This window comes from Oncorhynchus gorbuscha, linkage group LG12, assembly GCF_021184085.1.
Source record: "Oncorhynchus gorbuscha isolate QuinsamMale2020 ecotype Even-year linkage group LG12, OgorEven_v1.0, whole genome shotgun sequence".
Lineage (NCBI taxonomy): Eukaryota > Metazoa > Chordata > Actinopteri > Salmoniformes > Salmonidae > Oncorhynchus > Oncorhynchus gorbuscha.
The window spans coordinates 66,550,667-66,567,073 of record NC_060184.1 but is presented as its reverse complement, the minus strand read 5'-3'; the positions used below and the strand labels follow the sequence as shown (position 1 = coordinate 66,567,073).

Here is a 16,407-nt window from a genome sequence, read left to right as displayed (position 1 = left end):
AGATGACCTTTAAAACAGTATAAGATACATGTATGTTTGAGGAATTTTAATTATGAGATTTCTGTGGTTTTGAATTTGGCGCCCTGCACTTTCACTGGCTGTTGTCATATCATCCCGTTAACGGGATTGCAGCCCTAAGAAGTTATTAAATAGTGGCAGACAGTGTGCCAGGGGTCTACCAAAAATAACCAGTCAGAAAGAGACAAATAAAAATCACCTGTGGGAGGAGCAAAACAGTGAGCAGACACTATTATTATATTATTATTATTACTTTCTTATGTCGATTCAACTGTTGTCTTTTACAAGCTGCTTTTATCTAAATGAACTGACGGTTGATGCATACAGGAATCAAACCCACAGCCCTGATGAAGTTAAACACACCAAGCTCCATCCTAGCCACATGTCCTAGTCATTACAATAGTCATTAGACAGTCATCCAATACAGACCTGTTTCAGACAACAAGCCAAGCTTGCTCTGAATAATCGCATAAATAGCCTACACCTGGATTAGGAAACTCAGAGAGAGAATCTGGTTTCTGTCTGTGTGTCCTGACGAGACTGAACATGAAGACCTGGGTTCTGTCATCTGCAGTTGTTTCTAAATATGGATAGTCTTTCTATATCTTGTGTGGTGTTCTAGCCTCATTCAGATTCAGTGTAGGTCAACAGAGCGTCAGCCTGTCTCCACACAACAGATATTCTCAAGAGCAATCAGTCCTAATGACCTGCATGGGTGAATGAGTGAGTGGATGGGCAGTTTGGAGTGCATATAAAAGTCATGTGTCTGTTGTGTTTGAGAGAAGTAACATGCTACTGTTGCTGCTGCTTTGCTGGGGTTGTGTGTGGGGTTCAAGGTATTGATATACATTCCCCCCTATCAAAGGCTTTATGTTTGGAATAGTGAATTAATACAGCATTGTGTAGAGGACATTCCAGATCGATTCCGCCCGGGCCTTTATAACTCTAGTGCCTGGTAATTGTTTTACCTTCTATATGATGACTAACATCCACATAATCTGCATCTCTATGGTCTAACTCTCTCTAACATTTGCAGTTTCTCTTTCTCTCTATATTTTCACCTCCTGCATAATCCTTTATTTTGTATTTATCTGCGTTTCTATCTGGACATTCTGTAATGTTAACTTCTGGATATGTGCCAGTTCTGAGCAGAGAGGGAGGAAAGGAGGGAGGAAAGAAGATAGTGAAGGAAAGAGGGAGTCAGTGAAGGGAGGGGCCTCGTGATGTCATTTTACTGAAGTGAAAGTAAACTAAAGCAAGGCTAACAACAACACAGCAGCACAGTGTCCAACATTCAACAAGAAAACTCTCACACAGGTAAGAGAAGTGGACAGGTTTAAACTATTTTCTACCACAGTGGTTTAGTATCAGCTCATACAGTATGACCTAAATACAACTATGCAGCTCATTTGCAATTTTACAGGCATACGAGTGTAAAGTTTAGGAAAAACACAAGTTGGGCAGCTACTGTAGCTGGTTATGTATGTAGCTTGTCCCATTTTGAGTGTTTCATTAAAACTGTCAACACCCCCACTATTTTGTGGATGCAAAAGGGATGTTTTCACATCTTTGATGCCAGCTTTGGACCTCTGTCTGTAGTGATGTTTCAGGAAAGCTACTGCTGAGTCCTTCCAGGAAGTCAACTTATGGGTGTCTCTGTTTTTGTGTTCCAGACATGGCGTCCCTTAGCAGTCTCTTGTCTGAAGAGCAGATACAGTGCTCTATCTGTCTGGATGTTTTCACTGAGCCAGTCACTACTCCTTGTGGTCACAACTTCTGCAAGGCCTGTATCAGTGGATACTGGAATAAGCCTGGCCTGTGCCAGTGTCCAATGTGTAAGAACATGTTTTACAGAAGACCTGAGCTCAAAATCAACACAACACTCAGAGATGTTGCAGATCATTTTAAGAGGATGAGAGACAGAGATGAGTCCCTTGCTGAGCCTGGAGACGTGGCCTGTGATGTCTGCACTGGGAGAAAGCACAAGGCCCTGAAGTCTTGTCTGGAATGTCTGACCGCTTTCTGTGAAACTCACCTGCAGCCTCACAACAGAGTTGCAGGCCTGAAGAGACACAAGCTGATCAACCCTGTGGAGAACCTGCAAGACAGGATGTGTAAGAAGCACGACAGACTCCTGGAACTGTTCTGTAGGACTGACCAGAAGTTTGTGTGTACGTTCTGCACTGAGACAGACCACAAGACTCACCTCACCGTCCCTCTAGAGGAAGAGTGTGGACAGAGGAAGGCTCAACTGGGGAAGACTGAGGCAGAAGTTCAGCAGATGATCCATGAGCGACTGCAGAAGGTTCAGGAGATCAAACACTCAGTAAAATTCAGAAAAAGAGCAGCAGAGCGAGAGATAGCAGACAGCATGGAGGTTTTCACTGATCTGGTGCGCTGCATTGAGAGAAGCCAGGCTGAGTTCATTGAGGTGGTTGAGGAGAAGTTGAAAGCAGCAGAGTGGCAGGCTGAAGGGCTCATTGAAGAGCTGGAGCAGGAAATCACTGAGCTACAGAGGAGATGCTCTGAGTTGGAGCAGCTCTTACACACCAAGGACCACCTCCACCTCCTCCAGAGCTCCCCACCCCTCTGTAAGCTTCCTCCCACCAGGAAGTGGTCTCAGAAAAGTGTCCACAGTCAGCTGTGTCTGGGAAATGTAAGGAGAGTTGTGTATCAACTGGAAGATGCTCTTCACAATGAGATGGAGAAGCTGCCTGACATCAAGCTGAAGAGGATGCAGCAGTATGCAGTGGATGTAACTCTGGACCCTGATACAGCATTTCCATTCCTCATCCTTGGTAAGAAAAATAGGAAACAAGTGAGATGTGGAGACAAGAATCAAGAGAATCTCACTAATGATCCAAAGAGATTTAAAAATAGTTTCTCTGTCCTGGGTAAGGAGGGTTTCTCCTCTGGGAGATTCTACTATGAGGTGCAGGTGACGGGGAAGACATGGTGGTGGCTAGGAGTGGCCAGTGAATCCATAGACAGGAAGGAGAGTTTAAACCTGAGCTCTGATGGACTCTGGACTGTGTGGCTGAATGGTGAGAATGGGTATGGAGCCAACAATTACTACCCTGTCCGCCTCTCCCTGAGAGAGAAGCCCCAGAAGGTGGGGGTGTTTGTGGATTATGAGAAAGGTCAGGTCTCCTTCTATGATGTGAAGGACAAGTCTCATATCTACTCCTTCTTTGGATGCAATTTCACCGAGAAACTCTATCCATATTTCAACCCCTATCTTAGCTGTAGTGGTGAAAACTCAGCCCCACTGGTCATCTCCTCTGTCAAATCACACACAGTGAAACAAGTTGTCACTAAAATGTCAAATACTCAGCTCAGCAGTTGATTAGTTTGGGGTACTACAGATCAATATTGTTGGGTGTGCATCTCAAACTGTATAAAGTGTAATCAAAGACTCGAGGCTGTAATCGCTGCCGAAGGTGCTTCAACAAAGTACTGAGTACAGGGTCTGAATACCTATGTAAATGTGATATTTCAGTAAAAAAATATATAATAATAAAAATAAAAATAAATGTAAAAAAATGTTTTTGCTTTGTCATTATGGGTTATTGTGTGTAGATTGATGAGGGAAGAAAACTATTTAATCCATTTCAGAATAAGGCTGTAACATAACAACATGTGGAAAAAGTCAAGGGGTCTGAATACTTTCCATATGCATTGTATGTGAAGAGTGTGAAAGAGTGCCTATGTGTGTGTCTGTTGGAGTGTAGTATGTGTGTGTGTGTGTGTGTGTGTGTGTGTGTGTGTGTGTGTGTGTGTGTGTGTGTGTGTGTGTGTGTGTGTGTGTGTGTGTGTGTGTGTGTGTGTGTGTGTGTGTGTGTGTGTGTGTGTGTGTTGGAGTGTAGTATGTGTGAGTGTGTGAGTAGGTTTGAGTCTGTGTGTGAGTCTGTGTGTGAGTCTGTGTGTGAGTCAGTGTGTGAGTCTGTGTGTGAGTCAGTGTGTGAGTCAGTGTGTGAGTCTGTGTGTGAGTCAGTGTGTGAGTCAGTGTGTGAGTCAGTGTGTGAGTCTGTGTGTGAGTCTGTGTGTGAGTCTGTGTGTGAGTCTGTGTGTGAGTCAGTGTGTGAGTCTGTGTGTGAGTCTGTGTGTGAGTCTGTGTGTGAGTCTGTGTGTGAGTCAGTGTGTGAGTCTGTGTGTGAGTCTGTGTGTGAGTCTGTGTGTGAGTCAGTGTGCATAGAGCAAATGCAAGACCGCCAGTGCAAACACTAGGGGATCGATGCAAACAGCCATTTGATTAACAGTCTTATGACTTGAGGGTAGAAGCTGTTCAGGAGCCTTTTGGTCCCAGACTTGGTGCTCCGGTACCGCTTGCTGTGCGGTAGCAGAGAGAACAGGGTATGACTTGGGTGGCTGGAGTCTGACAATTTTGAGGGTCTTCCTCTGACACCACCTGGTATATAACACCTAGAAGGCAAGGAGCTCGGTCCCAGGGATGTACTGGGTCGTCAGCACTACCCTCTGTAACACCTTGCAGTTGGATGGGGCTTGTCAGGCCTAATAGTGTCCTCCGATGTGAATGTAGTGGAAATGAGCTGACTTGGTGATCTGTAAGGTACATAACTTTAATGTGTGAAGCAGAATACATGTTTTCTTTTCCATTCCCGAAACGTAGCATCGTTTAAGACGTGTATTTCATGTTGTCATGTTAACAAGGTACTAAAAAGTAGTTACAATTCATGTTGTCATTTTATTAGCTAAACAAAACGTGTTTTAACAGCCAAACTGTCGTGGAAATCAGCCTTGTTTGCATTGTGATGATGAAAAGAACGTCCTTTAGGCTGTATAATGATCTCCAACATTATAATCATTAGGTCGTCAAAACCGTTGATATAGTAAAGGACGCTAAAAGTTTATCGAATCACATTGTGATGTAGATGGGGACACTATTTGGCCGGGGAACATTATTTGACCGGGGAACATTATTTGGCCGGGGAACACTATTTGGCCGGGGAACATTATTTGACCGGGGAACATTATTTGGCCGGGGAACATTATTTGACCGGGGAACATTATTTGACCGGGGAACATTATTTGACCGGGGAACATTATTTGGCCGGGGAACACTATTTGGCCGGGGAACATTATTTGACCGGGAACATTATTTGGCCGGGGAACATTATTTGGCCGGGGAACATTATTTGACCGGGGAACATTATTTGGCCGGGGAACATTATTTGGCCGGGGAACATTATTTGACCGGGGAACATTATTTGGCCGGGGAACATTATTTGGCCGGGGAACATTATTTGACCGGGGAACACTATTTGGCCGGGGAACATTATTTGACCGGGGAACATTATTTGGCCGGGGAACACTATTTGGCCGGGGAACATTATTTGACCGGGGAACATTATTTGGCGGGGGAACATTATTTGGCCGGGGAACATTATTTGGCCGGGGAACATTATTTGGCATGACAGGCCCATATTGCATATGAGGTCTAAGTTTCGGTTCAACTTTTGTTGTTGTTGAAACCCGTTTGGAAATAAATCCATATTGTGAAATGCATAATTCTGCATGAATTATCTGTTGGAATGGTGAACTGGCAGAGCAATGGTGACTTTTCCCTTTGTTGTGTCCTTCAGTCCTTGAACGGCAGCATTGTATTGCCAGGTGGGGTTGCTGTGGTGTGTGTGGGTGTGTGCCTACGTCGGTGCATAAATGCTGGGAGTGCTTTGTGTGTATGAGTGTGTGTTACAGGGAAAGCGACATTATCCCCTGTGATATTAGTTGGCTGTACATCGATCAATGGTTCTTGCTGAGAAGTGAACTCAGCTATTCTACCCCACTGATTCCCGCCAGCCCAGGACAGAGCGGGAAAACCAGGAGTCATGGAATACCAAACTAGTGATCGGGATCAAACAAGAAGGAATATCATACTACGCCAGAGTCGTGTTCAGGAGGGCACAAAATTCTGCTTGCCGCAGCTAGAAATGTCTTGTATAGAGCTGACATGAATCCCTATAATTCTACAAAGAAGTGTCTGTTCTACATAACATTTCTATCTGGACGTTCTTTAAGGTTGCACCCCACTGAGCATGCTCAGGACTAACACACTACACCAGTAATGCCAGACAACAGATCATATACCGAAGCAAAATATATCTATTGAACATCATGTTGCAGAAACCAAAGCAGACAATCATTTTTGAAATCTATAATATGTCTCGCAACATTAGACTGTATCACATCCGGCCGTGATTGGGAGTCCCACAGGGAGGCGCACAACTGGCCCAGCGTCGTCTGGGTTTGGCCCGGCCGTGATTGTAAATAAGAATATTTTCTTAACTAACTTGCCTAGTTAAAAAAAGGTAAAAAATATATCTATATTTTTAAATCAGACCTTCTCCTTCATGACTGTCCTGGTGAAATATGAAATACAGTCTTCTAGTTCCCTCTGGTGGGCACACAGCATAACTACAACAAGTCTGCACTCTTCTGCTGGTGCTCTCTGTATAGGCCTATTGTCTCTACCAGGGCCAAGCAGACCTGTCAAACACACATTTGAGGTGCCTGTACTCACCAAATACTTTCCCCAAGAACAATGTCTTGACCAAGTTGAACTGTGTGTCTGATGCCTCTGGGAGAGAGTAACTGACAGGGGGGTAGTGGTCCAACTAGAGGGGGAGAGTGAGAGAAGGAGGGGAAGAGAGAGAAGATCATGATACTAACCATTGGTGGTTTTCTATAGTTAATCATTAGCATCAACTGTGTTCAAACAGGCCTACTCATATCCATGAAGCATCAAGCCATTGTCAATCATTCAAGTCCTGAGACTATTGAAGGCTTTGTCTCCCTCTTGTGGTTCAAAATGGACATGTCTGAAATCGTCACAGACGATGCTTTGACGGCGGAGAGAAAGGTTGGTTTGTGTGTGTACCTGTATGGTGATAGTCCTGTTGCTTCTGGACATGTTGATGGTGTGTGGCTGTCCGTTGGCTAGGTTACGCTGGTCTACGTCTATGGTGAACGGCTCCTTGAATCCGCCTAGGTTATACCACACCTGGAGAGTTCCTACACGCACACACACACACACACACAAATGCAGAGACCTGCATTTGAAGCGTACCGGGGAAGCGAAGAGCAGCAGAGCCGATGTGTGTCTGTGAGTGTGAGTGTGATGCGTCGTGTCAGTGTCTCACCATTCTGCCGCAGCACCAGAGCCAGGTAGTCTTGTGTCTGTATGTGTCAGTGTCTCACCATTCTGCCGCAGCACCAGAGCCAGGTAGTCTTGTGTCTGTATGTGTCAGTGTCTCACCATTCTGCCGCAGCACCAGAGCCAGGTAGTCTTGTGTCTTGGAGCTGACGTACACCAGTATAGCTGGTGTGTTGGACGTGCTGAAGCTAAACGCTACTTCTTCTCCTGTCAGATTCACTTCCTGTGGAGTCGAAGGTTGGGCCACAAACCTTGTGCCCTGATTGGCTGCCGCTGACTCTGACAGGAAGTCGTATCGCACCAGAGTCCCCGCCTCAAAGAAGCCCCCCACATCTGAGAGAGAGGAAGAGACAACACACACACACAAAGGTTTAGAAACACACACGCACACACACCTTGTTTAGGAGAGATAACATGCTGCTTGAGAGGAAGCTAATGGAGATACTGGCTGTCCAGAGTGTGTATAGGTGTGTGTGTGTTTTCGCTTGTGCCTGTGTTGCTTTACTGCCTGGCTTCTGGTCCCCACAAGACTAGTTAAACACGTCTACACACACACACACACACACACACACACACACACACACACACACACACACACACACACACACACACACACACACACACACACACACACACACACACACACACACACACACACACACACACACACACACACACACACACACACACAGAGCTATATCTGTAGAGATGCTGGTAAGAACCTCACTCTCTGGTGTAAGTGTGTGTGTGTGTGTCGTTCATTATGAAGTCAGAGTTGTCTGTCTGTGACCCCAGGGTATGGCAGCAGCAGCAGAATGAGACAGTCAGGATAATAATATTCTACCTCAGGAGTCGGGTGTAAATATGAATATAATGGAAATACGCATCACAATTATGACTGCACTCATACATATGACAGTGGCAGGAGAACAGAGGGAGGAGAAGGCCCTCTGGGGTATCTGAAGGGTATAACACACATGTTAATAAACACACACACACTATTTTACATTACATTCAAGACCTCTTTCAGTTTTTACACACACACACACACACACACACACACACACACACACACACACACACACACACACACACACACACACACACACACACACACACACACACACACACACACACACACACACACACACACACACACACACACACACACACACACACTATTTTACATTACATTCAAGACCTCTTTCAGTTTTTACACACACACACACACACACACACACACACACACACACACACACACACACACACACACACACACACACACACACACACACACACACACACACACACACACACACACACACACACACACACACACACTATTTTACATTACATTCAAGACCTCGTTTTCAGTTTTTACACACACACACTATTTTACATTACATTCAAGACCTCGTTTTCAGTTTTTACACACACACACACACACACACACACACACACACACACACACACACACACACACACACACACACACACACACACACACACACACACACACACACACACACACACACACACACATCTAATAGGGGAGGGGGTACACTGGGGAGACACTTTCACGTCATCTTCTTTGCATATTCTCACACACTGTTGTCTCTTTCTACCTCTATCCCCCTCTCTTTCTACCTCTATCCCCCTCTCTTTCTACCTCTATCCCCCTCTCTTTCTACCTCTATCCCCCGTCTCTTTCTACCTCTATCCCCTCTCTTTCTACCTCTATCCCCCTCTCTTTCTACCTCTATCCCCCTCTCTTTCTACCTCTATCCCCCTCTTTCTCTACCTCTATCCCCCTCTCTTTCTACCTCTATCCGCCTCTCTTTCTACCTCTATCCCCCTCTCTTTCTACCTCTATCCCCCTCTCTTTCTACCTCTATCCCCCTCTCTTTCTACCTCTATCCCCCTCTCTTTCTACCTCTATCCCCCTCTCTTTCTACCTCTATCCCCCTCTCTTTCTACCTCTATCCCCCTCTCTTTCTACCTCTATCCCCCTCTCTTTCTACCTCTATCCCCCTCTTTCTACCTCTATCCCCCTCTCTTTCTACCTCTATCCCCCTCTCTTTCTACCTCTATCCCCCTCTCTTTCTACCTCTATCCCCCTCTCTTTCTACCTCTATCCCCCTCTCTTTCTACCTCTATCCCCCTCTCTTTCTACCTCTATCCCCCTCTCTTTCTACCTCTATCCCCCTCTCTTTCTACCTCTATCCCCCTCTCTTTCTACCTCTATCCCCCTCCTCTCTTTCTACCTCTATCCCCCTCTCTTTCTACCTCTATCCCCCTCTCTTTCTACCTCTATCCCCCTCTCTTTCTACCTCTATCCCCTCTTTTCTACCTCTATCCCCCTCTCTTTCTACTATCCCCTCTTTCTACCTCCCCCCTCTTTTCTACCTCTATCCCCCTCTCTTTCTACCTCTATCCCCCCCTCTTTCTACCTCTATCCCCCTCTCTTTCTACCTCTATCCCCCTCTCTTTCTACCTCTATCCCCCTCTCTTTCTACCTCTATCCCCCTCTCTTTCTACCTCTATCCCCCTTCTTTCTACCTCTATCCCCCTCTCTTTCTACCTCTATCCCCCGTCTCTTTCTACCTCTATCCCCTCTCTTTCTACCTCTATCCCCCTCTCTTTCTACCTCTATCCCCTCTCTTTCTACCTCTATCCCCCTCTCTTTCTACCTCTATCCCCTCTCTTTCTACCTCTATCCCCCTCTCTTTCTACCTCTATCCCCCTCTCTTTCTACCTCTATCCCCTTCTTTCTACCTCTATCCCCTTCTTTCTACCTTTCCCCCGTCTCTTTCTACTATCCCCCTCTCTTTCTACCTCTATCCCCCTCTCTTTCTACCTCTATCCCCCTCTCTTTCTACCTCTATCCCCCTCTCTTTCTACCTCTATCCCCCTCTCTTTCTACCTCTATCCCCCTCTCTTTCTACCTCTATCCCCCTCTCTTTCTACCTCTATCCCCCTCTCTTTCTACCTCTATCCCCCTCTCTTTCTACCTCTATCCCCCTCTCTTTCTACCTCTATCCCCCTCTCTTTCTACCTCTATCCCCTCTCTTTCTACCTCTATCCCCTCTCTTTCTACCTCTATCCCCCTCTCTTTCTACCTCTATCCCCCTCTCTTTCTACCTCTATCCCCCTCTCTTTCTACCTCTATCCCCTCTCTTTCTACCTCTATCCCCCTCTCTTTCTACCTCTATCCCCCTCTCTTTCTACCTCTATCCCCCTCTCTTTCTACCTCTATCCCCCTCTCTTTCTACCTCTATCCCCCTCTCTTTCTACCTCTATCCCCCCTCTCTTTCTACCTCTATCCCCCTCTCTTTCTACCTCTATCCCCCTCTCTTTCTACCTCTATCCCCCTCTCTTTCTACCTCTATCCCCCTCTCTTTCTACCTCTATCCCCCTCTCTTTCTACCTCTATCCCCGTCTCTTTCTACCTCCCCCCTCTCTTTCTACCTCTATCCCCCTCTCTTTCTACCTCTATCCCCCCTCTTTTCTACCTCTATCCCCCTCTCTTTCTACCTCTATCCCCCTCTCTTTCTACCTCTATCCCCCTCTCTTTCTACCTCTATCCCCCTCTACCTACCTCTATCCCCCGTTTCTTTCTACCTCTATCCCCCTCTCTTTCTACCTCTATCCCCCCTCTCTTTCTACCTCTATCCCCTCTCTTTCTACCTCTATCCCCTCTCTTTCTACCTCTATCCCCCTCTCTTTCTACCTCTATCCCACGTCTCTTTCTACCTCTATCCCCCTCTCTTTCTACCTCTATCCCCCTCTCTTTCTACCTCTATCCCCCTCTCTTTCTACCTCTATCCCCCTCTCTTTCTACCTCTATCCCCCTCTCTTTCTACCTCTATCCCCTGTCTCTTTCTACCTCTATCCCCCTCTCTTTCTACCTCTATCCCGCTCTCTTTCTACCTCTATCCCTCGTCTCTTTCTACCTCTATCCCCCTCTCTTTTACCTCTACCCCCTCTCTTTCTACCTCTATCCCCCTCTCTTTCTACCTCTATCCCCCTCTCTTTCTACCTCTATCCCCCTCTCTTTCTACTACTCTATCCCCCTCTCTTTCTACCTCTATCCCCCTCTCTTTCTACCTCTATCCCTCGTCTCTTTCTACCTCTATCCCCCCTCTCTTTCTACCTCTATCCGCCCTCTCTTTCTACCTCTATCCTCTAACACATATTCCCCTGTCTCGTCACCCCTACCTTGTGTAGAACACAGGAAAACAAGCTTGAGTTTAGGAAACAAATTAATTCATATGTCACGGATCAACTTTCTGGCTATGACGTCTCACTGCGACTGACAGAAACTAATGCTTACTTCTGAGTAAATGTTGTAGTTCCTCTGCAAACAAGAGTCTGCTGGTTACACCGTCCAACATCCTAGCAGTAATTTCAGGGTTCAGCGATTAGCTCTCACCTTTGGTGCAGAAGGGTCCGTCGTATGCCGTGGCAGTGCAGTCACAGGAGTAGCCATTATATTTCTCCACACACTTTCCTCCGTTCCTGCAGTACATCCCATAACTGGTACAATGACCCTGACAGCCTGGCTTTACACCTGGAGTTACCTAGAGAGATGTGGGGAGAGAGAGGTAGATAGGGGGAGGGGGGTAAGAGGTAGAGAGAGAGACGTGGGGAGAGATAGAGAGAGGTAGATGGGGGAGAGAGAGAGGTAGATGGGGGGAGAGAGAGAGGTAGATGGGGGTGAGAGAGAGAGAGAGAGAGAGAGGTAGATGGGGGGAGAGAGAGAGAGAGAGAGAGAGAGAGAGAGAGAGGAGAGAGAGGTAGATGGGGGGAGAGAGAGAGAGGGAGAGAGCGAGGGAGAGAGGTAGATGGGGGGGGAGAGAGAGAGAGAGAGAGAGAGAGGTAGATGGGGGGAGAGAGAGAGGTAGATGGGGGAGAGGTAGATGAGGGGGAGAGAGAGAGGTAGATGGGGAGAAGAGAGAGAGAGAGAGAGAGAGAGAGAGAGAGAGAGAGAGAGAGAGAGAGAGGGAGGAGGTAGGTAGGTAGGTAGGTAGGTAGGTAGGTGGGGAGAGAGAGGTAGATGGGGGGAGAGAGAGAGAGAGGTAGGTAGGTAGGTGGGGAGAGAGAGAGGGTAGATGGGGGAGAGAGAGAGAGAGAGGTAGGTAGGTAGGTAGGTGGGGAGAGAGAGAGAGGTAGATGGGGGGAGAGAGAGAGAGAGAGGTAGGTAGGTAGGTGGGGAGAGAGAGAGAGGTAGATGGGGGGTGATGGGGGTGAGAGAGAGAGAGAGAGAGAGGTAGATGGGGGGAGAGAGGGAGGGAGGAGAGAGAGAGAGAGAGAGAGAGAGAGAGAGAGAGAGAGAGAGAGAGAGAGAGAGAGAGAGAGAGAGAGGTAGGTAGGTAGGTAGGTAGGTAGGTAGGTAGGTAGGTAGGTAGGTAGGTAGGTGGGGAGAGAGAGAGAGAGAGAGAGAGGTAGATGGGGGAGAGAGAGAGAGGTAGATGGGGGAGAGAGAGAGAGGTAGATGGGGGAGAGAGAGAGGTAGATGGGGGAGAGAGAGAGAGGTAGATGGGGGAGAGAGAGAGAGGTAGATGGGGGAGAGAGAGAGGTAGATAGGGGAGAGAGAGGGGGGTAGGTGGGGAGAGCAAGAGAGAGAGAGGGAGGTAGGTGGGGAGAGAGAGAGGAAGATGGGCGGGAGAGAGAGAGAGGTAGATGGGGGAGAGAGAGGTAGATGGGGGGAGAGAGAGGTAGATGGGGGAGAGATAAAGAGAGAGGGAGGTAGGTGGGGAGAGAGAGAGAGGTAGATGGAGAGAGAGAGGTAGATAGAGAGAGAGAGGTAGATGGAGAGAGAGAGGTAGATGGAGAGAGAGAGGTAGATGGAGAGAGAGAGGTAGATAGAAAGAGAGAGGTAGATAGAGAGAGAGAGGTAGATGGAGAGAGAGAGGTAGATAGAAAGAGAGAGGTAGATGGAGAGAGAGAGGTTGATGGAGAATGAGAGGTAGATGGAGAGAGAGAGGTTGATGGAGAATGAGAGGTAGATGGAGAGAGAGAGGTAGATAGAGAGAGAGAGGTAGATAGAAAGAGAGAGGTAGATAGAGAGAGAGAGGTAGATAGAGAGAGAGAGGTAGATAGAGAGAGAGAGGTAGATAGAGAGAGAGAGGTAGATAGAAAGAGAGAGGTAGATGGAGAGAGAGAGAGGTTGATGGAGAATGAGAGGTAGATGGAGAGAGAGAGGTAGATAGAGAGAGAGAGGTAGATAGAAAGAGAGAGGTAGATAGAGAGAGAGAGGTTGATGGAGAATGAGAGTTAGATAGAGAGAGAGAGGTAGATAGAGAGAGAGAGGTAGATAGAAAGAGAGAGGTAGATGGAGAGAGAGAGGTAGATAGAAAGAGAGAGGTAGATAGAGAGAGAGAGGGAGATGGAGAGGGAGAGGTAGATAGAGAGGGAGAGGTAGATAGAGAGAGAGAGGTAGATAGAGAGGGAGAGGGAGATGGAGAGGGAGAGGTAGATAGAAAGAGAGAGGTAGATAGAGAGAGAGAGGGAGATGGAGAGAGGAGAGGTAGATAGAAAGAGAGAGGTAGATGGAGAGGGAGAGGTAGATAGAGAGAGAGAGGGAGATGGAGAGGGAGAGGTAGATAGAGAGAGAGAGGGAGATGGAGAGGGAGAGGGAGAGGTAGATAGAGAGGGAGAGGGAGATGGAGAGGGAGAGGGAGATAGAGAGAGAGGTAGATGGAGAGGGAGATGGAGAGGGAGAGGTAGATAGAGAGGGAGAGGGAGATGGAGAGGGAGAGGTAGATAGAGAGGAGGAGAGGTAGATAGAGAGGGAGAGGGAGATAGAGAGGGAGAGGTAGATAGAGAGGGAGAGGGAGATGGAGAGAGAGGTAGATAGAGAGAGAGGTAGATAGAGAGGGAGAGGTAGATAGAGAGAGGAGAGGGAGATAGAGAGGGAGGTAGATAGAGAGGGAGAGGTAGAGAGGGAGGGAGAGGTAGATAGAGAGGGAGAGGTAGATAGAGAGGGAGAGGTAGATAGAGAGGGAGAGGTAGATAGAGAGGAGAGGTAGATAGAGAGGGAGAGGTAGATAGAGAGGAGAGGTAGATAGAGAGGGAGAGGTAGATAGAGAGGGAGAGGTAGATAGAGAGGGAGAGGTAGATAGAGAGGGAGAGGTAGATAGAGAGGGAGAGGTAGATAGAGAGGGAGAGGTAGATAGAGAGGGAGAGGTAGAGAGGGAGAGGTAGATAGAGAGGGAGAGGTAGATAGAGAGGGAGAGGTAGATAGAGAGGGAGGGTAGAGGTAGATAGAGAGAGAGAGGTAGATAGAGAGGGAGAGGTAGATGGTAGAGGGAGAGGTAGATAGAGAGGGAGAGGTAGATAGAGAGGGAGAGGTAGATAGAGAGGGAGAGGTAGATAGAGAGGGAGAGGTAGATAGAGAGGAGAGGTAGATAGAGAGGGAGGAGATAGAGAGGGGAGATGGAGAGAGAGAGGGAGATAGAGAGGGAGAGGTAGATGGAGAGGGAGAGGTAGATAGAGAGGGAGAGGTAGATAGAGAGGGAGAGGGAGAGGTAGATAGAGAGAGAGAGGGAGATAGAGAGGGAGAGGTAGATAGAGAGGGAGAGGTAGATAGAGAGGGAGAGGTAGATAGAGAGGGAGAGGTAGATAGAGAGGGAGAGGTAGATAGAGAGGGAGAGGTAGATAGAGAGGAGGTAGATAGATAGAGGAGAGGAGAGAGGAGATAGAGAGGGAGAGGTAGATAGAGAGGGAGAGGTAGATAGAGAGGGAGAGGTAGATAGAGAGGGAGAGGTAGATAGAGAGAGGTAGATAGAGAGAGAGAGGTAGATAGAGAGGGAGAGGTAGATAGAGAGGGAGAGGTAGATAGAGAGGGAGAGGTAGATGGAGAGAGAGAGGTAGATAGAGAGGGAGATGGAGAGAGAGAGGGAGATAGAGAGGGAGAGGTAGATGGAGAGGGAGAGGTAGATAGAGAGGGAGAGGTAGATAGAGAGGGAGAGGGAGAGGTAGATAGAGAGAGAGAGGGAGATAGAGAGGGAGAGGTAGATAGAGAGGGAGAGGTAGATAGAGAGGGAGAGGTAGATAGAGAGGGAGAGGTAGATAGAGAGGGAGAGGTAGATAGAGAGGGAGAGGTAGATAGAGAGGGAGAGGTAGATAGAGAGGGAGAGGTAGATAGAGAGGGAGAGGTAGATAGAGAGGGAGAGGTAGATAGAGAGGGAGAGGTAGATAGAGAGGGAGAGGTAGATAGAGAGGGAGAGGTAGATAGAGAGGGAGAGAGAGAGATAGAGAGAAAGGGAGAGGTAGATAGAGAGGGAGAGGTAGATAGAGAGAGAGAGGGAGATAGAGAGGGAGAGGTAGATAGAGAGGGAGAGGTAGATAGAGAGGGAGAGGTAGATAGAGAGGGAGAGGTAGATAGAGAGGGAGAGGTAGATAGAGAGAGAGAGGTAGATAGAAAGGGAGAGGTAGATAGAGAGGGAGAGGTAGATAGAGAGAGAGAGGTAGATAGAAAGGGAGAGGTAGATAGAAAGGGAGAGGTAGATAGAGAGGGAGAGGTAGATAGAGAGGGAGAGGTAGATAGAGAGGGGAGAGGTAGATAGAGAGGGAGAGGTAGATAGAGAGGAGAGGTAGATAGAGAGGGAGAGGTAGATAGAGAGGGAGAGGTAGATAGAGAGGGAGAGGTAGATAGAGAGGGAGAGGTAGATAGAGAGGAGAGGTAGATAGAGAGGGAGAGGTAGATAGAGAGGGGAGAGGTAGATAGAGAGGGAGAGGTAGATAGAGAGGGAGAGGTAGATAGAGAGGGAGAGGTAGATAGAGAGGGAGAGGTAGATAGAGAGGAGAGGTAGATAGAGAGGGAGAGGTAGATAGAGAGGGAGAGGTAGATAGAGAGGGAGAGGTAGATAGAGAGGGAGAGGTAGATAGAGAGGGAGAGGTAGATGGAGAGGGAGAGGTAGATAGAGAGGGAGAGGGAGAGGTAGATAGAGAGAGAGAGGTAGATAGAGAGGGAGAGGTAGATGGAGAGGGAGAGGTAGATAGAGAGGGAGATGGAGAGGTAGATAGAGAGGGAGAGGTAGATAGAGAGGGAGAGGTAGATAGAGAGGGAGAGGTAGATAGAGAGGGAGAGGTAGATGGAGAGGGAGAGGTAGATAGAGAGGGAGATGGAGAGGTAGATAGAGAGGGAGAGGTAGATAGAGAGGGAGAGGTAGATAGAGAGGGAGAGGTAGATAGAGAGGGAGAGGTAGATA

General features: G+C 47.6%; 2 protein-coding genes across 3 annotated transcripts in view; one reads left to right on the top strand and one right to left on the bottom strand.

The window, feature by feature from the left end:
• The window catches only part of LOC123991256 (contactin-associated protein-like 2), a 358,139-nt gene that overhangs the window by 14,069 nt on the left and 327,663 nt on the right, over nt 1–16,407 (bottom strand). For both annotated transcript variants that reach the window (XM_046292675.1, XM_046292676.1), the window contains 4 exons: nt 11,625–11,772; nt 7,295–7,525; nt 6,917–7,050; nt 6,560–6,653 (listed from right to left, as the gene is read on the bottom strand). In XM_046292675.1, coding sequence (XP_046148631.1) covers nt 6,560–6,653; nt 6,917–7,050; nt 7,295–7,525; nt 11,625–11,772 — 607 coding nt within the window. The remainder of the gene's footprint in view (nt 1–6,559; nt 6,654–6,916; nt 7,051–7,294; nt 7,526–11,624; nt 11,773–16,407) is intronic.
• On the top strand, nt 1,257–3,551 carry LOC123991257 (E3 ubiquitin-protein ligase TRIM21-like). The gene is made up of 2 exons (XM_046292677.1): nt 1,257–1,335; nt 1,692–3,551. Exon 2 carries the CDS (start codon nt 1,694–1,696, stop codon nt 3,362–3,364), a length of 1,671 nt encoding a protein of 556 aa, XP_046148633.1. The 5' UTR covers nt 1,257–1,335; nt 1,692–1,693; the 3' UTR covers nt 3,365–3,551.